The 17,388-nt window shown below is 42.5% G+C and overlaps 1 protein-coding gene across 1 annotated transcript; it reads left to right on the plus strand.

Moving 5' to 3' along the window:
* The first annotated feature begins 3,565 nt into the window (after nt 1-3,565).
* Nucleotides 3,566-14,022, plus strand: LOC112060460 (olfactory receptor 5AP2-like). The gene is made up of 2 exons (XM_024110908.3): nt 3,566-6,987; nt 11,055-14,022. Exon 2 carries the CDS (start codon nt 11,055-11,057, stop codon nt 12,027-12,029), a length of 975 nt encoding a protein of 324 aa, XP_023966676.2. The 5' UTR covers nt 3,566-6,987; the 3' UTR covers nt 12,030-14,022.
* The last annotated feature ends 3,366 nt before the right edge of the window (nt 14,023-17,388 follow it).

Genomic DNA, 17,388 nt, shown 5'->3' on the forward strand with positions numbered 1-17,388 from the left:
GCAGTAATTTGCTGCTGGCCAGATCACTGGGAGTGGAAACTAACATTCTACCATTCCCTGATCTTTTCTGCCCACAGCCTGCCAAATTGGTCCACATCCTTCTTAAAGTAGGGTGTTGCTGCTGCAACGCTAAAGCTGCTGACTGCTGCTGTGTCTGGAGCTCTGACCTCAGCTACACTAACATGGAATGCAGCTTATCAGACCTTGATGTTGTTCATAAAGAAAGACCACAGGCTCGGTTCATTGGTGAAGTTACTCAACCAGGTTTATTTTCGATGAGTCACAGTCTTAGTTCCCCGCCTCAATGGTTACATGTACACTACTACATGTATGCTCACGAGACTGGTACTGGCTCAATAAAGATGCCAGGATCCTGTCCCTTAGGCCAGCACAAAGAGGCTCTTCCTGTGACTTCTCCTTTTATACATTGATAGAAACAAGTTACTTATTACACACCATACACTTTTTGTTACTATCCTGTACCTTGTAACTGCTAGCTCCAATGAAATATCCTCATCCATTATCCTGTCATTCTTTCTTTACCATACGAGGGGTCAGTGTGTCTCTGTACCATCTTCTAGGAATGTGCTTACACAGTTACTTGAGAACTCTGGGTGTTCCTGTACCATTCTCTCAGGTCAGCAATGTGCTTACTTGATGGTTCAATGCTATTTGCCATGCCAGGCCTACTCTGGTTCACAGCCTTTGGTTCACACTGTTGGTTATATCAAGGGCTCCAGCAAGGCCTACATGTGGCACTCAGAACTGGACACAGTACTTCAGCTGAATCCTCACCAGTGCTGAGTACAGCAGCCGTACAACACTCCTGTTAATAAACTCTATAGTGAGACGGTGTGGTTCCCTGCCTCCCCGGAAAGAGATGAGTCCCTCCAGACAACAGAGTGGGCAGAGTCAGGAAGCTCTGAGCCCCCCCCCCCCCCCCCCCGAGGGTCAGGCATGGCACAGGAAGTATAAAGGCCCAACCCCAGAGCTCACTGAAAGGGCAGCCACCAGGGAGGCCAGACACCTCCGGCCTAGCTCACGCTTGGGAAACCCCAGCGGCCTGCGGTAAACCTGAGGACTGGCCCGACCTTCCTCGTGCCAGCTACCTAGAGGAGTTGCTGAGCCTGCCCCCATGCCAGCCCCCTGGAGGAGTTGCCGAGCCTACCCCTCGCCAGCTATCCTGAGGAACCCATGCTGCTGGACCCCCCTGAGAACACCACCCTGACTCAGGTACCTCAAGAGGGGGAGTCTGGAAGTAGCCCAGGGGCAGCCGACCCTAGTCTGGCTGCAGCACTGCCAGAGCCCTTGTCAGTGTGTTGCGGTCAGGATCCCCACTGACACAGCAATGGGTCGTCTACTGCTGCTAGTGCCCCGGGCTGGGATGCAGTTGAGTGGGAGGGCCTGGGTCCCCCCTGCCACCCAACTTGTGGGTGGCTGTCTCCCCCTCTCCCAGGCCCTTCGGAGCCAAGGGCCTGGGCTTACAGTTATATACTGTTGTTGCTCAGCACCATGTCCAATACCTGACGGTTTTGGAGGGCCATCTGTCAGATCGCCCGTTTCTTTGGCCAGGTTTTTTTAAACTCTCTCCGATTTCACTTGCCATTATTTCAACTACTGCTTGTAACCTCAGGAGCCTTTTTGCATGGTGTTGAAAGATTGTATTGTTTTCAGTAAGGTTACTGTAGGGGGAACATTAAATTGATTTTTTTCTGTTTGATCCTCAGGTCAAGAAAAAATTCATATCCCCATACCCAGCCCGCCACTTTTTAGTTTTTTTCGAATAATCCCATAAACCATTGACCACAATATGCTGAAGGCAACAGCTTTTTCCCAGATCCAGCCCTGTCCATTACACACTCAACACCAATGACCTTTTCCCTCCACCACACTTATCCATTTAGATACATTTATTCCCACTGTTTCCGAAGTGTCATTATTGTTCCATGTTTTGTTAAACGGACAAGGTCCTCCAGTGAGGTCTGGGGAATTGAGTGGGATTGCCAGGACAGGAACACCAGCTTGAGAGTGGGCTGGGATGTGGCTGCAGACCCAACAATTAGAAATATTAAGGGTCTGAGCTATCCACACTTGCTGCTGGATAAAAGAATTGTCATTGTGGACTCCCCAGACCTTAAGACACCAGCAGCGGAGGAACAGGTGCCATCAGAGGCGCATGTTGGAGGCAAGGCCCTTCTGGTTCTGACAACCTCAACTCAGGGAACCACAGTTAGAGTTTTACATCCACCAGGCAGCAGGCACTAGGCTCACTACTGCTTCTTTTTGCGCCTTGCTTTAGGTCCTCGTCTGCTTCTGGCAATACTTACGAGAGCGTAGATGGTAAGATATTGCAGGCTGTTCCTCTACGTCTTCTTCTGGAGTCAAAATTGACTCTGTGTGGTCCTGAGGTGATGAGTGGTTTGCTGGGGGTGGTGCCTTCTTACACTTCAAAGTATGTATCCACGCTGTGATGCCAGACAGTTTAACAGCCATCTGGATAGTAAGCAGTACCTGATGATTCTTTGATGTCCTTTAAGTCTTTTTACTTCTTCTTCCTTGACTCTGGCTATAACAATGGCCTTCACACCTTATCTTTTCCTGATGCATACGTTCCTTATTCACACAGATTGAGAATACAAACAGTAGTATTTTATATCACGTAAAAATGCATTGCAAATTAAACCTTGCTAAGTTTTACAATCAATAACCAAGACAATTTACATTGAGACCCAGGCCTTCAATGTTCCTCTAATCTACTTAACATAGACACAATAGAGAATCCTGTTTCTTACTTACTAAACCTTAAAACAAAGAAATGTATATTTAACTAGAGGCCTACTTTGTAATACATATAGGAAACCATAGTAGACATTATAACTTATTCTAAAACAAAAGGGTGACCATAATCAGTCATAAGGATTGTTCTGGTCTGTCATTCGTTTCTGCTATTCAAAAAGGGTGTCTGACAGGATGAAATCAAATCATACATTAATTCTTATGGGACATTATAAAATCCTTCTCCTACATATCCCCCTTTTGACACTAAGATTATTAATTGCCAGTGTCATTTCTTATTTAGTCCACGTAATAGAAAATACTGGGAGGTGATTTGGGCCTGTGGCTCTAGCTTTGCATACATTTGTTTTATCCAACAGCACATTTCAGACATTACAATTAAACACATACAATTTAAAACCAAAAACAGTTAGGGTTAGTAACAATAGTATGCCAGTAGTTGTGGGAGACCATTCAGAAAATACGTTATACCAATGGTAAGCTGTTATGTCTTTCTGCAGTGGCAATTCTTAACATGTTCCCATTTGCGTGTATAATATGAACGGGTCGGTTTCCCACATTGCCTATTTTTTGTTTTAGGAACTGTGTTACCTTTTTACCTTTTGTAAACACTGTACTTACATTACATTTACATTTGTCTATTGGAAGGTTGCTAACACTTCCATTCTTTTAAAACACTTTTCCCCCAAGAATTAACACATACACATAGCCCATTATACAGAGACAGATGATTTTGTTCTTACAGAGTTTTATGTACCCTTACCAAAGTGACAGTCTGATTACACAGAGCCATTTTAAGGCTCAGTGTTTCTAACATTGCTTCTTTTTGTTTTGTGCACCTCACCCCTGCTGTTGCTTCAGAGGGGCACTGTCTTTATTCTTTTACTACAGCTTTCATCTGCTATTTTATTACAAAAACAAACAAACAAACAAACAAGAATCCAGAATCTCTCCCTATTCTTCTGATTTTGACTGCCCTGCTACAGTCATGACTTGGTCTTTATTTGAAAACATTTACATTTTGTAAAGAATCAAGTTATCCCTTAAGGGTTAAATACCAAATCTCAAAGCCAGCCAACACTGATTACCTGTGTCTGGCAAAAGGTCTGTCAGTTTTGCAACTTTGAATTAAAGAGTCAAGTGGATTTTTAGTGGCATTATAAACAAAACAAAACCAATTTATCTTAAATCTACAAAACAGGAGTTTTACAAACCTCACATATTCCCACAGACAGACAGATACATACACATTTTCTTGTACTTAACATCCCTTTTATACTGCTTTGTTTTTACATAGCTGTACATAGATTACATTACCTTTATACATTTGGGGCAGTTAAGTTCCAATAGAACCCCCCCTATGTTCTTTTAGCAAATTTGACTCAATTGTCCATAGTCAAATGATTTTAATTAGATAGTCTCTTTACCTGGATTATTTAGAGATATTTTTTGGGAAAAGGGTCCATTTTTCCTTCAGAATGGCTGCAGAGAAACCAAGAATTCTTTTAACAAGGTCCTTTTAAACATTTTTACAAGGTTTAACTGCTTAATTCTCTCCAGCCTCTGTAGAGTTAACTTTTCACTCTCTTTCCTTAAATCACTTGTTTATTTCCCAAAATAACACCTTTATCAACTCAGATGTCACCATTTTAAGTATTGTTCCAGAGGTTCATGCTTGCACTTACTCCTGACACTATGCCCTTAGGGCTTCCAACCTATTTTTCAGTTTCTTTATCTGTTGCTTGCCTGCTTGTCTGGGCCCGATCCTGCTTTTTCCAATGAACCATTTTTGTGAGTGTTAATGTGGTCATTTCACAATTTTGAAAGAAATGTTTAAGGAAAGGGACAAGGAAGGGGAGTTGAGGAGCCCACCCTCCTTGCTGAATTGGTAGTGGAACACTAAAGAATCAGTTTCTGAGGCAGACAATGAAGGCGAACAGAACAAGGGGCTTTTTGTCCTTTTTACAATGAGAGGGAGTATGGAGGGGGTTGGGATCGATCCAGGGTTGTTGCAGGTTTTTTTCGGAGAATGGGGTAAAGGGGAGCGCTCGGTCTGGTGGTGGGAGAGGAGGCTTTTAATAAAGCTTTTAACTTATTATTTGAATATTTGAGAGAGGCGAGTTTTGATTTTGTCCACCTACGATTTGCCTCTTCCCACCACTGCATTAAACAATTAACCTCTCCTTTTCCAATTTAGTTTTAGATTGGCCAAGTTTGTCTTTTAAGATGTCCACTCGGTCCTTTTTCCAAGATTTTAACAGTGGCCACTGAGTTTTGGAATCTCCCTGAGTTAGCCTGGACCATTTTTCCAGAAATTTACAGGAGTCCGGACCCTTCCTAAAACTGAGCCAGCGTTCCTTTAGGGAACTGTCCCAACTTAGACATCTGGTTACCAATGCAGGAGGACTTTACACATACCAATCACACAAGCAGAAAATTTGGGTTCCTCAGAGCGATGCCCGGTGCAGCACACAAAAGGAGCCCACAGGCTACTGCCTCAATCGCCCTTGCTTCACATGAAGGGTTTTACCCAAGGTGTGGTGTGGCTGCGATTGTGCAGATTTCACTCACTCAGACCACGGGGACAGGAACCCCTTGGTCGGCTGATCCCTGGATGGAGATGGCATCCAGACTCAAACACTCCACAGGAGGACGGATAGACACAGAGACAGGACAGTCCTCAGTCCGGACAAAACACAGAAATAATTACCTGACCAGATTCCTGATGTCAGATCCCGGGATCCCTACCAGAACAGAGTGGGAACCAACAGGTTCGATGGCGTAGACCTCACTGTGGTCGTGCGCCCTTCCGTTCAGGAGGAGGACCGCTCGGGCCAAATGCCCAGGTGCCAGCTGCCACGGTCATCCTACAAAAATGGTCAGGAATCACACGGCCCCAGTGAAGATGGTTGCCATCTCAGTGGGACCTCCAAATTGTCAAAGTTAGACTTAGGACTCGTAGTTTGTCAGACCACTCTGTTTTATTAGCACAGCACTCTGCTAATACATTCAGATAATGTGAGCCCCCATGCAAGATTCAAACAGTCTTATTTATACAGATAAAAGGGTGTGAACTAAACAAAGAGACAGAGAGAGCAAAATTGTAAAATTTGCATAGGGCACAATATGCATATCCTGCTTCCTTTTTAATCTTATCAATCTAAGGCTAATGCTTCACCAATTGCCCTTAAGTGAGGCAATTCATTAAGCAGTTAATGTCTGCTTTCCTGCCCCCTGGCTTGCAGCATTTCTCATTTCTACTTAAAGGTACATACAGCATTCTTTAATTCATTCTATTTCTTTAATATAATTCATTTCACTTTCATACTGAGGAAACAGAACAGCTCCTCCCAGATCCCACCCAAGGGGCCCTGTTCTTCCTAACTGCCACAGTGCACAACACTGAACTAGTCACACTTTGTAGGGGGAAACCTGGATCCCAGTAAGGGCTGAGAGGTGGAGGGAATAGAAAGGAACCATCTCCCTTCCCTTCAGGGAAGATCCTGAAATGCTAAAGAAAAGAAGTAACAGATAATAATGGTCTAACTCCCTTAAAGATACTAGAGACAGGGCAGGAATGCGTTTGCTCCCAACTCTGAAATGAGTGTAGTAGAGGGTCACCTATAGCCATGCTCAGCATGCTGGCTACTGTTTAATAATTTATGGTGTCTCATCAGGACACTACAGCAACATGATACCCTCCCCATGGGTGCAGTCACTGCAAAGCAACATCTAGGGACCTATGAGCATTCTGTGCTTTTCTACAGCTTTCTCTGATGACGAAGTGACCCCCCTTCAGCTTTTCCAGCCGTTGCAGATTGAAACAGTTCATTCTATAACCCACCCCTATATCAGATGTAGTAGAAACTTAGCATCATTCACAGCTGACCTCTGTCACCATTTGTAACTAAAGAACAGCTCTGGTTGCCTGGCAACATCACAGCAGAAACTCTTTGGTGAGAATTCCCATGTGGTCACCAGAGCAGATATAGGTGGTTGCAATTCAGCACATGGGGAATGGTGCTGAGAATATGATAAATGTGCAAATGTTCTAGGCAAGAATTTGTATAGGGTCATTACAAAATTGAAGGGGAATAAGAAGACACCTCTCTTTTGGTGTCATTCTCCTCTCACTTATCACAGTTTTACAGCTGTGCATCTCTATTGACTTCAGGGCAAGTTTACACTGGGGTAAGTGAGAGGGCAATTGTTTCCTTTAAACTCCTTTAAACATCTAATCCTTCCTTATTTTAATGTTAACTCAGTAATTGTAATGTAGTCTTAAGTGTGTACATTTCTTATTTGTTTGTTTGTATTTTTCTTTTCCTAAAAAATGAATTGGAGAACAAAATACCCTGCCCAAAATAAAATAAAGCAGAAGAACAGAAAGGTAAAAATAAATGAGAGAGGAAGGGAAAGAAGGCGGAAGAATGTGCAGGGAGGGGAAAGGAGAATGACATTTTGTGTTCCATCCAGTAGGGATTAATCAAAGTTTTTTTTTTAAAAAAGTTAGAGCTAATTTAATCAAATTTGTTAGAGGTCCCTCGTCTCTGAAATTTTGCCTACCCTTTAGCTGCAAGGTCAGCAAAGTCACTGTGCCAAGCAAGCGTCTTTCCCTGGAGACAATCTGCTTACTTCTTCACTAGTAGCTGGAAGCCTGTACTGTTCCATGAGTGTAGCTCATAAAGTCTGTGTGTAGAAAATCCAAAAGTGGCTGAGAAGTTAAAAACTGGACACTAACTAACAAAGAAGCACAGTGATAAATGAACCTGGTGATATTCTAAACAAAAAGAGCTCTTAACGTTATTGTACCTATTTCCATCATTTCATGCTGACTCAACTGACATTCTAGTCTTTGGAGAGATGTTTGGGGTTCTTGTGTGTGCTGGTTGTTTGAATTTGTCAGCCTTCTTGATGTCATCTGTTATTACCTTTCCTACCTTGTTAAATAGAGGACCTACACTTTCCTTTGTCTTTCTCCTAATGTACTTTTAATTCCTCTTTTTATTGCCTTTGATGTCCCTTTCTAATTGTAACTCATTTTGTGCCTTAGCTTACTGATTCTGTCCCTACAAGCCTGTGATAGTCCTTTGTACTCCTCCATAGCAATTTGTTCATGTTTTCACCTTTTGGAGGATTCTAGTTTGATTTTCAGGCATAGAAACTTCAGAGTGACACATGGAATGACAATCCTAGAATCTGATTACATAGATTGTAATTTCAACTGAGTAAGTCCTGGACAATATTTGGAATTTCAACCTAACTGCCTCATTTTTTCCACTGAACATCTTCTTCTATGGCAATTGGATGAATAAATCCCATCAAAACATCTTTAACTGTTTCAAAATCTGAGCCCTTTCTTTCTGGAGTAAATCAAAATTCTAGGCTGGCTTAATTTCCTTCTGGGTGGGCACGTACCCTGCATTCCATGTTCCCACTGTGTGTGTTATACTCCTGCACCCAATGGAAAATTGCATGATTATCCTGACTACAACACACATACCTAATACGTTTGTGTGTCAAACTATTCCCAAATGTTTATTACCAATTTAAATGTTGGGTTCCAGCTGTGTGTTTTGATAGTGTAGGAGCTGGAAACATAAATAGGAGTTATGCATTTATTTATTTAGCATGTGCATTAATTATGTGCCAGACTATCTCTGCAGTTATGTTGAATAAATGAACAACTTCTTTCCATATTTCCACATAGGTTAGGTCACTAGCTCATATTTCCAAATTCCCATCCTATTTGTGCTTTTCAGCAGCAGCAATGGTGTTACAAAAAAGGGTGACAGGTTTCAGAGTGGTAGCTGTGTTAATCTGTATCAGCAGAAAGAATGAGGAGTATTTGTGGCACCTTAGAAACTAACAAATTTATTTGAGCATAAGCTTTCGTCAGCTAAAGCCCCCTTCATCAGATGCATGTAGTGGAAAATACAGTAGGAATATATATATATATATATATATATATATATATATATATATATATATATATATATATATATATATATAATCACATGTACATGGCAGAGGGGCATTGCTGGCCAAACCGGACAGTCTCTACAAAAGAACAAATGGACACAAATCAGATGTCAAGAATTATAACATTCAAAAGCCAGGAGGAGAACACTTCAACCTCCCTGGATACTCAATTACAGACCTAAAAGTAGCAATTATTCAACAAAAAAACTTCAAAAAACAGACTCTAATGAGAAACAGCGGAACTGGAATTAATCTGCAAACTGGACACCATTAAATTAGGCTTGAATAAAGACTGGGAGTGAATGAGTCATTACACTACCTAAAAACTATTTCCCCCTGCTAATTTTCCCCTTACTGTTACTCACACCTTCTTGTCAACTGTTTGAAATGGGCCATCCTGATTATCACTACAAAAGTTTTTTTCCTCCTGCTAATAGCTCATCTTTAATTGATTGGTCTCATTAAGAGTTGGTATGGCAAGCTCCATTTTTTCATGTTCTCTGTGTGTATATATATCTTCCTACTGTAGTTTTCACTACATGCATCTGATAAAGGGGGCTTTAGCCCACCAAAACTTATGCTCAAATAAATTTGTTTAAAAAAGTGAGATTCAAATAATAAGAACAGTGAAAACAGGATTGTTAGCTGAAAAACTCTAATGGCCACCAGAAGTCTTGTGACATTAGAACCAGAAGACTCTCTGAATGGTCTTTTCCATTCTTTGGATTACTAAATATTCCTGTGGGTTTCTTTAGTGGAGCAGTCAAGGGGAAAATTTAGGTGCAAGTGTAACTTTCTGGTCCCATTCCCAGCTCCGAATGGACATTGGACCATTGTGATTGGATCCAACCTCTGAATCCCATGTGCTACTGAGTTCCCTGGATCCAGGTAGTGACTGTGCACTGTTACTAGATGTGAGTCTCTCAGCACTCCCCTTGTTTCACCAGGGTTGAGCCATTCAGTGTTGATGGCCCTTGACGGTGTTATCACTGCTTTCCAGGGATATATTACCCAGAACCTGTTATATGTTTCCTTCTACAAAAGAGATGATCCCATCCAGAGAGATGGTTGCAACTAGAAATAGCATTCATCAAACCAACTGGAATTAACAACTGGACAAAGACATATTCCCCAAATCTTATCCAAGCAGACATTGGCAAAACTCCTTAATCAAGCTGTACAGATTATGCTCTGTGTCATGTTTAAAATATCCAAAGGGCCTATCCACAAGATAAGGTGCATGAATACATTTCAAAATCTGGCTCTGAGGCATTTCTTGAAAATTTTACCAGTAAATTTTAGATGCTGAGTGGCTGTCAGAAAGAATGGTGAATATCCTTGCAGAGAAATGAACATACTGTGTGATTCCCTTTAAGAGAGATTTCAGAGATATATCAGTAAAATGAGGGGAGGGGGAAGAAAATGTATAAAAATAAATGTGTTATGGCATCAACTCTGTGTTTAACATCTACAGAAACTAAGGTGAAAATAGAAAAGTTTGATGCTACTCTGAGTTATGTTTAATTTCGCTTCCTAAGTTTATTCAAAGATATGCATGGTCTCATAGCAGTATGATAACATATCACAATTATATTGCAATAATTATCATAACTATTAAAAAACTTTGTAAACTGTCTTAAATATCAAGTCCATTTTACACAAGAGCAACTGAGCATTTGTACAGCTCTAGTTTCACAAATCTCAAATAACATTCAGAAAAGGTAAGTGGTACAATCCTCATCATCTATTTTATAGAGGAGAGCACAGGAGCCTGGGTGGCGGGGGGGGGGGGGGAGGGGGAGAAGTGACAAGTCAAAGGACATGGAGTGGATGAGATAGCAATAAAACCGATGTCTCTGGGATCCAATTCCAGTGTCCACTCTATCTGCTGGACTCTGCGGTGTAAATATGGGTAAAAGAAGTATGAGCCCAGCATTTGGATATGACTGGTATTTTGATTTGAAGCCAAGTGAGTGGCATTTAATTCCCTTAATCTCCACTGGTAATCTCAGACATTGTGGTTAGAGTAATACACCGGGATGTTCAGTAGGCAGAAAGGGAGATGTTCTGCCATAGAGATACCAGACAATAGGAACTATTCAAATGTGATTTAATGTGGGCACTTTCAAAAATTTTACCAAGAATGCCTCTGCCATCTGGACTCTTGACTCAGCCATTGACATTGTAACTAGCAGTGGGAAGCCAGAATTAAAAGGTTGAGTATATTGAAATGGAAGTTACAATATAAATTGGATTTTTTAATATATTTTCTTTAGATGAATCTTATGGAAAGGAAACAGGGAAATGAAACTTCCATCACAGAATTTATCCTCCTTGGATTCGGGAATGTCCCTCAGCTGCAGATCTTTCTCTTCCTGCTGTTTCTAGTGATCTACATTGTGACCATGACCGGGAATATCCTCATCTTTGCACTAGTTGTGGCTTACCAGCAACTTCACACCCCCATGTACTTCTTCCTTGGGAACTTGTCCTGCTTGGAGACCTGCTACAGCTCCACCATCCTGCCCAGGATGCTGACCAGTCTCCTGACTGGGGACAGAACCATTTCTGTTAGTGAGTGCATCACACAATTATATTTCTTTGGTTCTCTGTTAACCACTGAATGTTCTCTTTTATCTGTGATGGCCTATGATCGGTATTTGGCAATATTGAAACCGCTACATTATGCGGTCCTTTTGAATGACAGGTTCTGCCTCCAGCTAGTGGCCTGGTCTTGGATCAGTGGATTTATGTCTGTTGCCATCATAATATTTATGATGTCACAGTTAAGATTCTGTGGCCCCAGTGAAGTTGATCATTTCTTTTGTGATTTTAGCCCAATAATAAAACTGTCCTGCAGCGACACTCACACGCTGGAAGTTACTGCTTTCATACATTCCTCCATATTCACATTGCCTCCATTTCTATTAACAGTGGCATCCTATGCTTGTATCATCTCCACCATCCTGAGAATCCCTTCCACCACCGGGAGGCAAAAAGCCTTTTCCACTTGCTCCTCCCATCTCATCGTGGTGACAATATTCTATGGGACGCTAGTCATTGTGTATCTGCTATCAGGCTCTGAGGCATTGAGGGACCTGAACAAAGTGCTCTCTGTTGTCTATGGAGCCCTAACCCCATTGGTCAACCCCCTCATATACAGCCTGAAAAACAAGGAGGTTAAGGAAGCCTTGAGGAAAGCTGTGCTTAGATTTTTTGTCTTTTACAAGAACACAGATATTTCAAGATAAAAGGCATATGTAATGGGGCAATCACTGGGATATGATCTGGCAAAGTCACACTCCTGTGAGTAGCCCTAACTTACCTTAGAGTGCCTGTTATACTCCAGACTACCTCTGGCTCTGTGACACATTTTGGAGGGAAATACCTAAGACTTGCACTGCCCCCCCACCCCACTTGCACTTTAACGTGTGAAGAATACAGTGCATTGGCCCCCACACTTGCAGTACATATTCTATGAGTATGGATGAATTTTCCAAGAACTTGCAAGCTAATCTCTTGATTGGTGTAGAGAGGCGGACTCACCCCTGCAGCACCTCCTGCTGGTTGCCTCAGGAATTAGCTCTTCCAGCATCCTGGAGCGCCCCCTGCAGGCCGGTGATCCACCTGTCCTCTGGCCCCATGTCCCTCCCAGACCCCGGTGCCCTTGTATCTCGGGTGCTGCCCCCCAGCAGTACACCCCTCAGTACTAGGGTCTCCCCTCGCCAGGGAACCCCCACCCACTATCCCTACCTCACCTCAGAATAAGGCCACTGCCAGTCACCATCTAGCTCCTGTTCCCTGGGGCAGACTGCAGTATAGGCCACTCATCATTGGCAAGGCGGGGTTTGAACCTGCTGCCTTAGCCTAGTTCTGGGCTGCCCTCTGCAACCCCCAGTACCCCTTAGCCTTCCGCTAGGCCACAGCCTGAGGCTTTCCAGGCTGGAGCTCCCCAGCTCCTCAGCCTGTCCCCCAGCCCTGCTCCACTCAGGTGCCCTGTCTCTAGCTTGCTGCAGCCAGGCCTGTCTCTCTCTGAAGGCAGAGAGAGACTTTTTGGGCTCCTGTCTCCCAGCCTTCTTATACAGGCCAGCTGTGGCCTGATTGGGGTATGGCCCAGCTGTGGCTACTTCCCCAATCAGCCCCGTAGCTTTTCCCTTTGCCCCAGCCCTCTACCAGGGCTGTTTTAAACCCCTCAGGCAGGAGCGGGATAACCACCCCGCTACAGTTGGTTTATGAGAATAAAAGAGTGAAATACCTGCCCTTTCAGAAATGTTAAATGTGTTGCATTTCTTTGCTTTATCCCGAGTGATCCTAAAACTGCCAAGAGGGAGACAGCAGCAAATCTCACCCCTCCTGAAGCTGCATGACCCAGCCTCAGAGCCACACAAGAAAGAGATTGGGGTAGACCCTGTGACACTGCACCCCATAGTCTTCATAGTGATATTATTATGACATGATTATGGCATAATTATGATGTATTTGATGCAAGATAAGTCATGTGGTGTGTCATTAGAAAAGTTATGATTTGCTGAATATGATTATCCTATTTGTATGCATGTATCATTTTTGAATCTGGAGTTATAAATACTGACTATGTATCTGTACTTCAACTGTAATTACACCTGGATAATGCCAACTAGACAAGATGCTTTCAGTCTAGACAGTGGTTGGGGAAGAGCCTATTCATGGAATGGGCCATTAGTAAAAACAATAGGCCTTAGGAGAAGCTTATCCCTCACCTTGTGAGCCTTCCTGAGAATGCTATAGACAGCCTGTAAGTAATGGCTGCTATGAAACGTCAAGGATATGTGATTAGGCCACATGATGCTGGACTCCATCTTGGGATGCCAGTGTTTTTCCAAAAACCGTTCTGGGAACCAAGCTTTGAGAAAAAAGGGCTCGTCCAATATGCTAAATCTATATAAAGCAGGGAATAACATCATCTGGGGTTCTTCACCCCCACCCCCAAAAAAAGAAAATACCTGGAAACACCTGAGGAACAAAGACTGAACTGGAGGAAGTGCTGGACCCAGGCTAAAGGGATTTCTAGCCTGTGTATGAAAGACCTGGGGATTCCAAGCTGTAAAGCAAGTTCAGCTTGTCCCTTAAGAATCTACAAGTCTGCCTGTAAAATCAATTAGTGTGAGAATCTGCAATTCATATCCAATCTATCTAGTATCTTAAGTTTAGGTTGCATTTTTGTTTATTTGCTGGGTAATCTGCTTTGATTTGCTTGCTATCACTTATAATCACTTAAAATCTATCTTTTCTAGTTAATAAATTTATTTTATGTTTTAATCTAAACCACTGAATTTGGAGTGAAATGCGTGGGAATCTTAGGTCACAGATTGCATATTGGGGAGAGGGGGCCCGAATGCTATGAGCTTACGCTGTACAGTTCCCTGTGCAGCGCAAGCCAGTATAATTTTGGGTTTATGCTCCAGAGGGAGTGAATGCCTGGGGAGCTGAGAGTTACCTTGGGTTTAGCCTCTATATTGTTAGTTCACATGCAGTGGCCGGTCAGAGAGCCTGCATGTAACTGCAGCTGGGTGTACCCCTACCTGTGTGTATGTTGGTGGAAGTTTAAGATCGGGAGCATGTCTGCAGCTTGTCACAGCAGCACAGTGTGAGGGGGAGCACAGGATGGTGGGTCAGAGGGCTCGGTGGTTCCCCAGTTCCAGGTGGCACTCCAGGTGGAACCCATCACAACCTCCTCTAATGACGCCTCCTCAGATTTGTCTCCCAAAAAGAATGGCTCAGGTTTGGGAATCTCCCCCCCATCCTCTGCAATGTAGACCGAATAGGAGTAAAGAGGTTATTTTATCTCTATATTTGGAACTAGAGCAACAGCTGCTGGAATTATGTGTCCAGTTTTGGTGCCCATAATTCAAGAAGAATGTTGATAAATTGAAGAGGACTCTGAGAAGAGCCATTAGAACGATTAAAGATTAGAAAACATGACCCAAAGAACTAAACCTATTAGCTTAATGAAGAGAAGGTTAAGAGGTGACTTGATTACCATCTATAAGTACGTACATGGGGGAAAATATTTCATAATGGGCTCTTCAGTCTAGCAGAGATAATTATCACAATTTAATGTCTGGAAGTTGAAGCTAGACCAATTAAGATTGGACATAAGGCATACATTTTCAATGATGAGAGTAATTGACCATTGGAACAATTTACCAAGGGTCATGAAGGATTCTCCATCACTGACCATTTTTAATCAGGAGTGAATGTTTTTCTAAAAGATCTAGTCTAGTAATTATTTCGGGGAAGTACTATGGCCCGTGTTATACAGGAGATCAAACTAAATAATTTTAATGTCCCTTTCTGGCCACAGAGTTGTAGGTCAGTCTTCATACTCCTCTGGGATCCCCAGCTGGACTACATCTCCCATGATCCACCATACCAAAGGAATTCAATGATATACCACCTTCCCTCACCAAGAGGCAAGACCATGATGCATCATGGGGGATGTAGTCAGACCAGGGAGCCCAGTTTATAATGGTAGCATGAGGCACGTGAACTATAATTCCCATGAAGAACCATAGTGGCATTTCTGAATTGAAATATCTCTGTTTTCTATTTTTCATTGAAAATAAAAATGTCCCCCCATGGGAAAATATCTAACTAGCTCTAACCAACATGAATGGGAACACGTCTCTATATGAAAGAGTAGTTGATTTTCCATACTCCATGCACCATTTCTCTTCCCCATCAGTTCTTCTCTTGCTTGGTATTATGAGTTTCATGCCCTTAGCTTTGGCCATGTCCTGTTCGCCAGTGTAAATGCTGAGTCACTACATTGTCCTCATGGCTGTTTACAGAGTTACCCCAGTGATGAGAATCTGGGGGTCCCAAATGCCAGACACTTAGAAGGTCACACTAGATTGTGATGGCCCCTTTTGGCCTTGAATTCTGAAAATCCATGAATATTTGACTCAGTCAATTTAAGGTACTGCAAAAACGCTTACAAGAAACCATGGCCTAGCATTATCACTGCTGTAACTCTGCATAAGTAGTTGGAGTTACTCCCAGGAGGAAGTTAGATCCTACATATATTTTTGTGCCTTGCTTTGAACATGCAGGAGTAGCCAGGGCAGGGAAGTGTCTGCTGTAAGCACACATCTCAGGAGGGACCTCAGAAACATTTACCCCAAGATCCTTTGAAGGCTATATGGCAACAATTATCTCCATGGGTGGATTTTGGAGGAGAAAAGACATCTATATTTGCATATATGTAGCATGGTTTGTGCCATTAAATTACTTCTGTTGGGGTTTGGTTCCTCCAATATTGGTCCAAGGCAGTATTTCAGCCTTGGAATACAAGGGCATTTCTATGTTACCGTTATTTGGTTCTTAGAAATGGCTTGAAGCCAGAGGAGGAATGAGACTGTCACAAATGGGGAGAAAATGTCTGTTTTAGCATGGTATGATTCCCTCAGACTCTAGAAGATACACTATCTTGTTCTCCTCTGCAATAGATCTAGCTTTACTTTTTTTGCCCAAACAAGACCTCCATGGCTATTTGGATAACATACTGATGGCACCTCAGAAATGACAGCTAGCTAGATGTATGGAGCAAATTCAGAGATGCCGAATTCCCTCACTTTTGAGTGTCTCTATGTATGTGACATTTGTGTCTGCTGAAGTTGGGGCTGCTAAGCAGTACTCAGGATTTCCTGATGAAGATATTGCACCAGTTTCTGATCTCACTTACATCAGTGTAAACCCCAGTCCTCTCTCGTGATTTCAGTGCGGTGATTCCAGATTTACGCTAGTGTCGCTAAGAACGGAAGCCTGCTCTTTAACACTTACAGTTATGGCGTGGCATATGAGAATCTCTGGGAGGCAGACAATCTCAGATATTTCCTAATTATAGTCTTCATATCTTTCATTCATTTTCTTACTCTGTATACTAGCTTCTCATTATTTCAATTCAGTTATGAATTCTGCTACTATAATTGGCCCGAATCCTGCTGTCCATACTTTCATTTTGGCATACAGAGTTATTCCACCCTAACATTATTGAGCCTTCATCATTCTGATCCAGCTGGATCCTAAACACTACCTGGGCTGTTAAACTTTGTTTCTCCCTCTCCCTATGTTTGTTCTTTTTTATCCCCATCTCCCTCCACTCTCGTTTTTCTTCTTTTTTCTTTTGTTTAATAAAAGTTTGGCTTAGCCATCCAAGAGTGTATATTTTGCAACCAGCCTGTGAAAAAAAAAGAAGCAGCTAAAAGCAATAGCCCTAAATGGCCTGATGCTGGTACAAGTTTACCAGATCTCAGAGTGGCTGATAAGACTGTGCTGTGCCTGAGCTTTTTCACCAGTGACATTTCCATAAAAGTCAACACCAGAGAAAGAAGCTGCATTTTCTATCTTTGCTGGAGGTGGTTTTCCCCTTGCGTGTGTTTGTCTTCTTTTGTCTTCTAGGAAATGGGATTGGATTTTAATGACAACAGCAACAATAATAGCTCCAGCCCATCTCAGCTAACTTAGTCTCTTTTCCCCAAAAAAGACAGTTACTATCATCTTTGATACCATCTAAAGGTCTCCCAAACAAAGAGGTGTGCCTATGACAGCCCTCACAATCTTTGTAAAGCT

The sequence above is a fragment of the Chrysemys picta genome, chromosome 13, assembly GCF_011386835.1.
Source record: "Chrysemys picta bellii isolate R12L10 chromosome 13, ASM1138683v2, whole genome shotgun sequence".
Lineage (NCBI taxonomy): Eukaryota > Metazoa > Chordata > Testudines > Emydidae > Chrysemys > Chrysemys picta.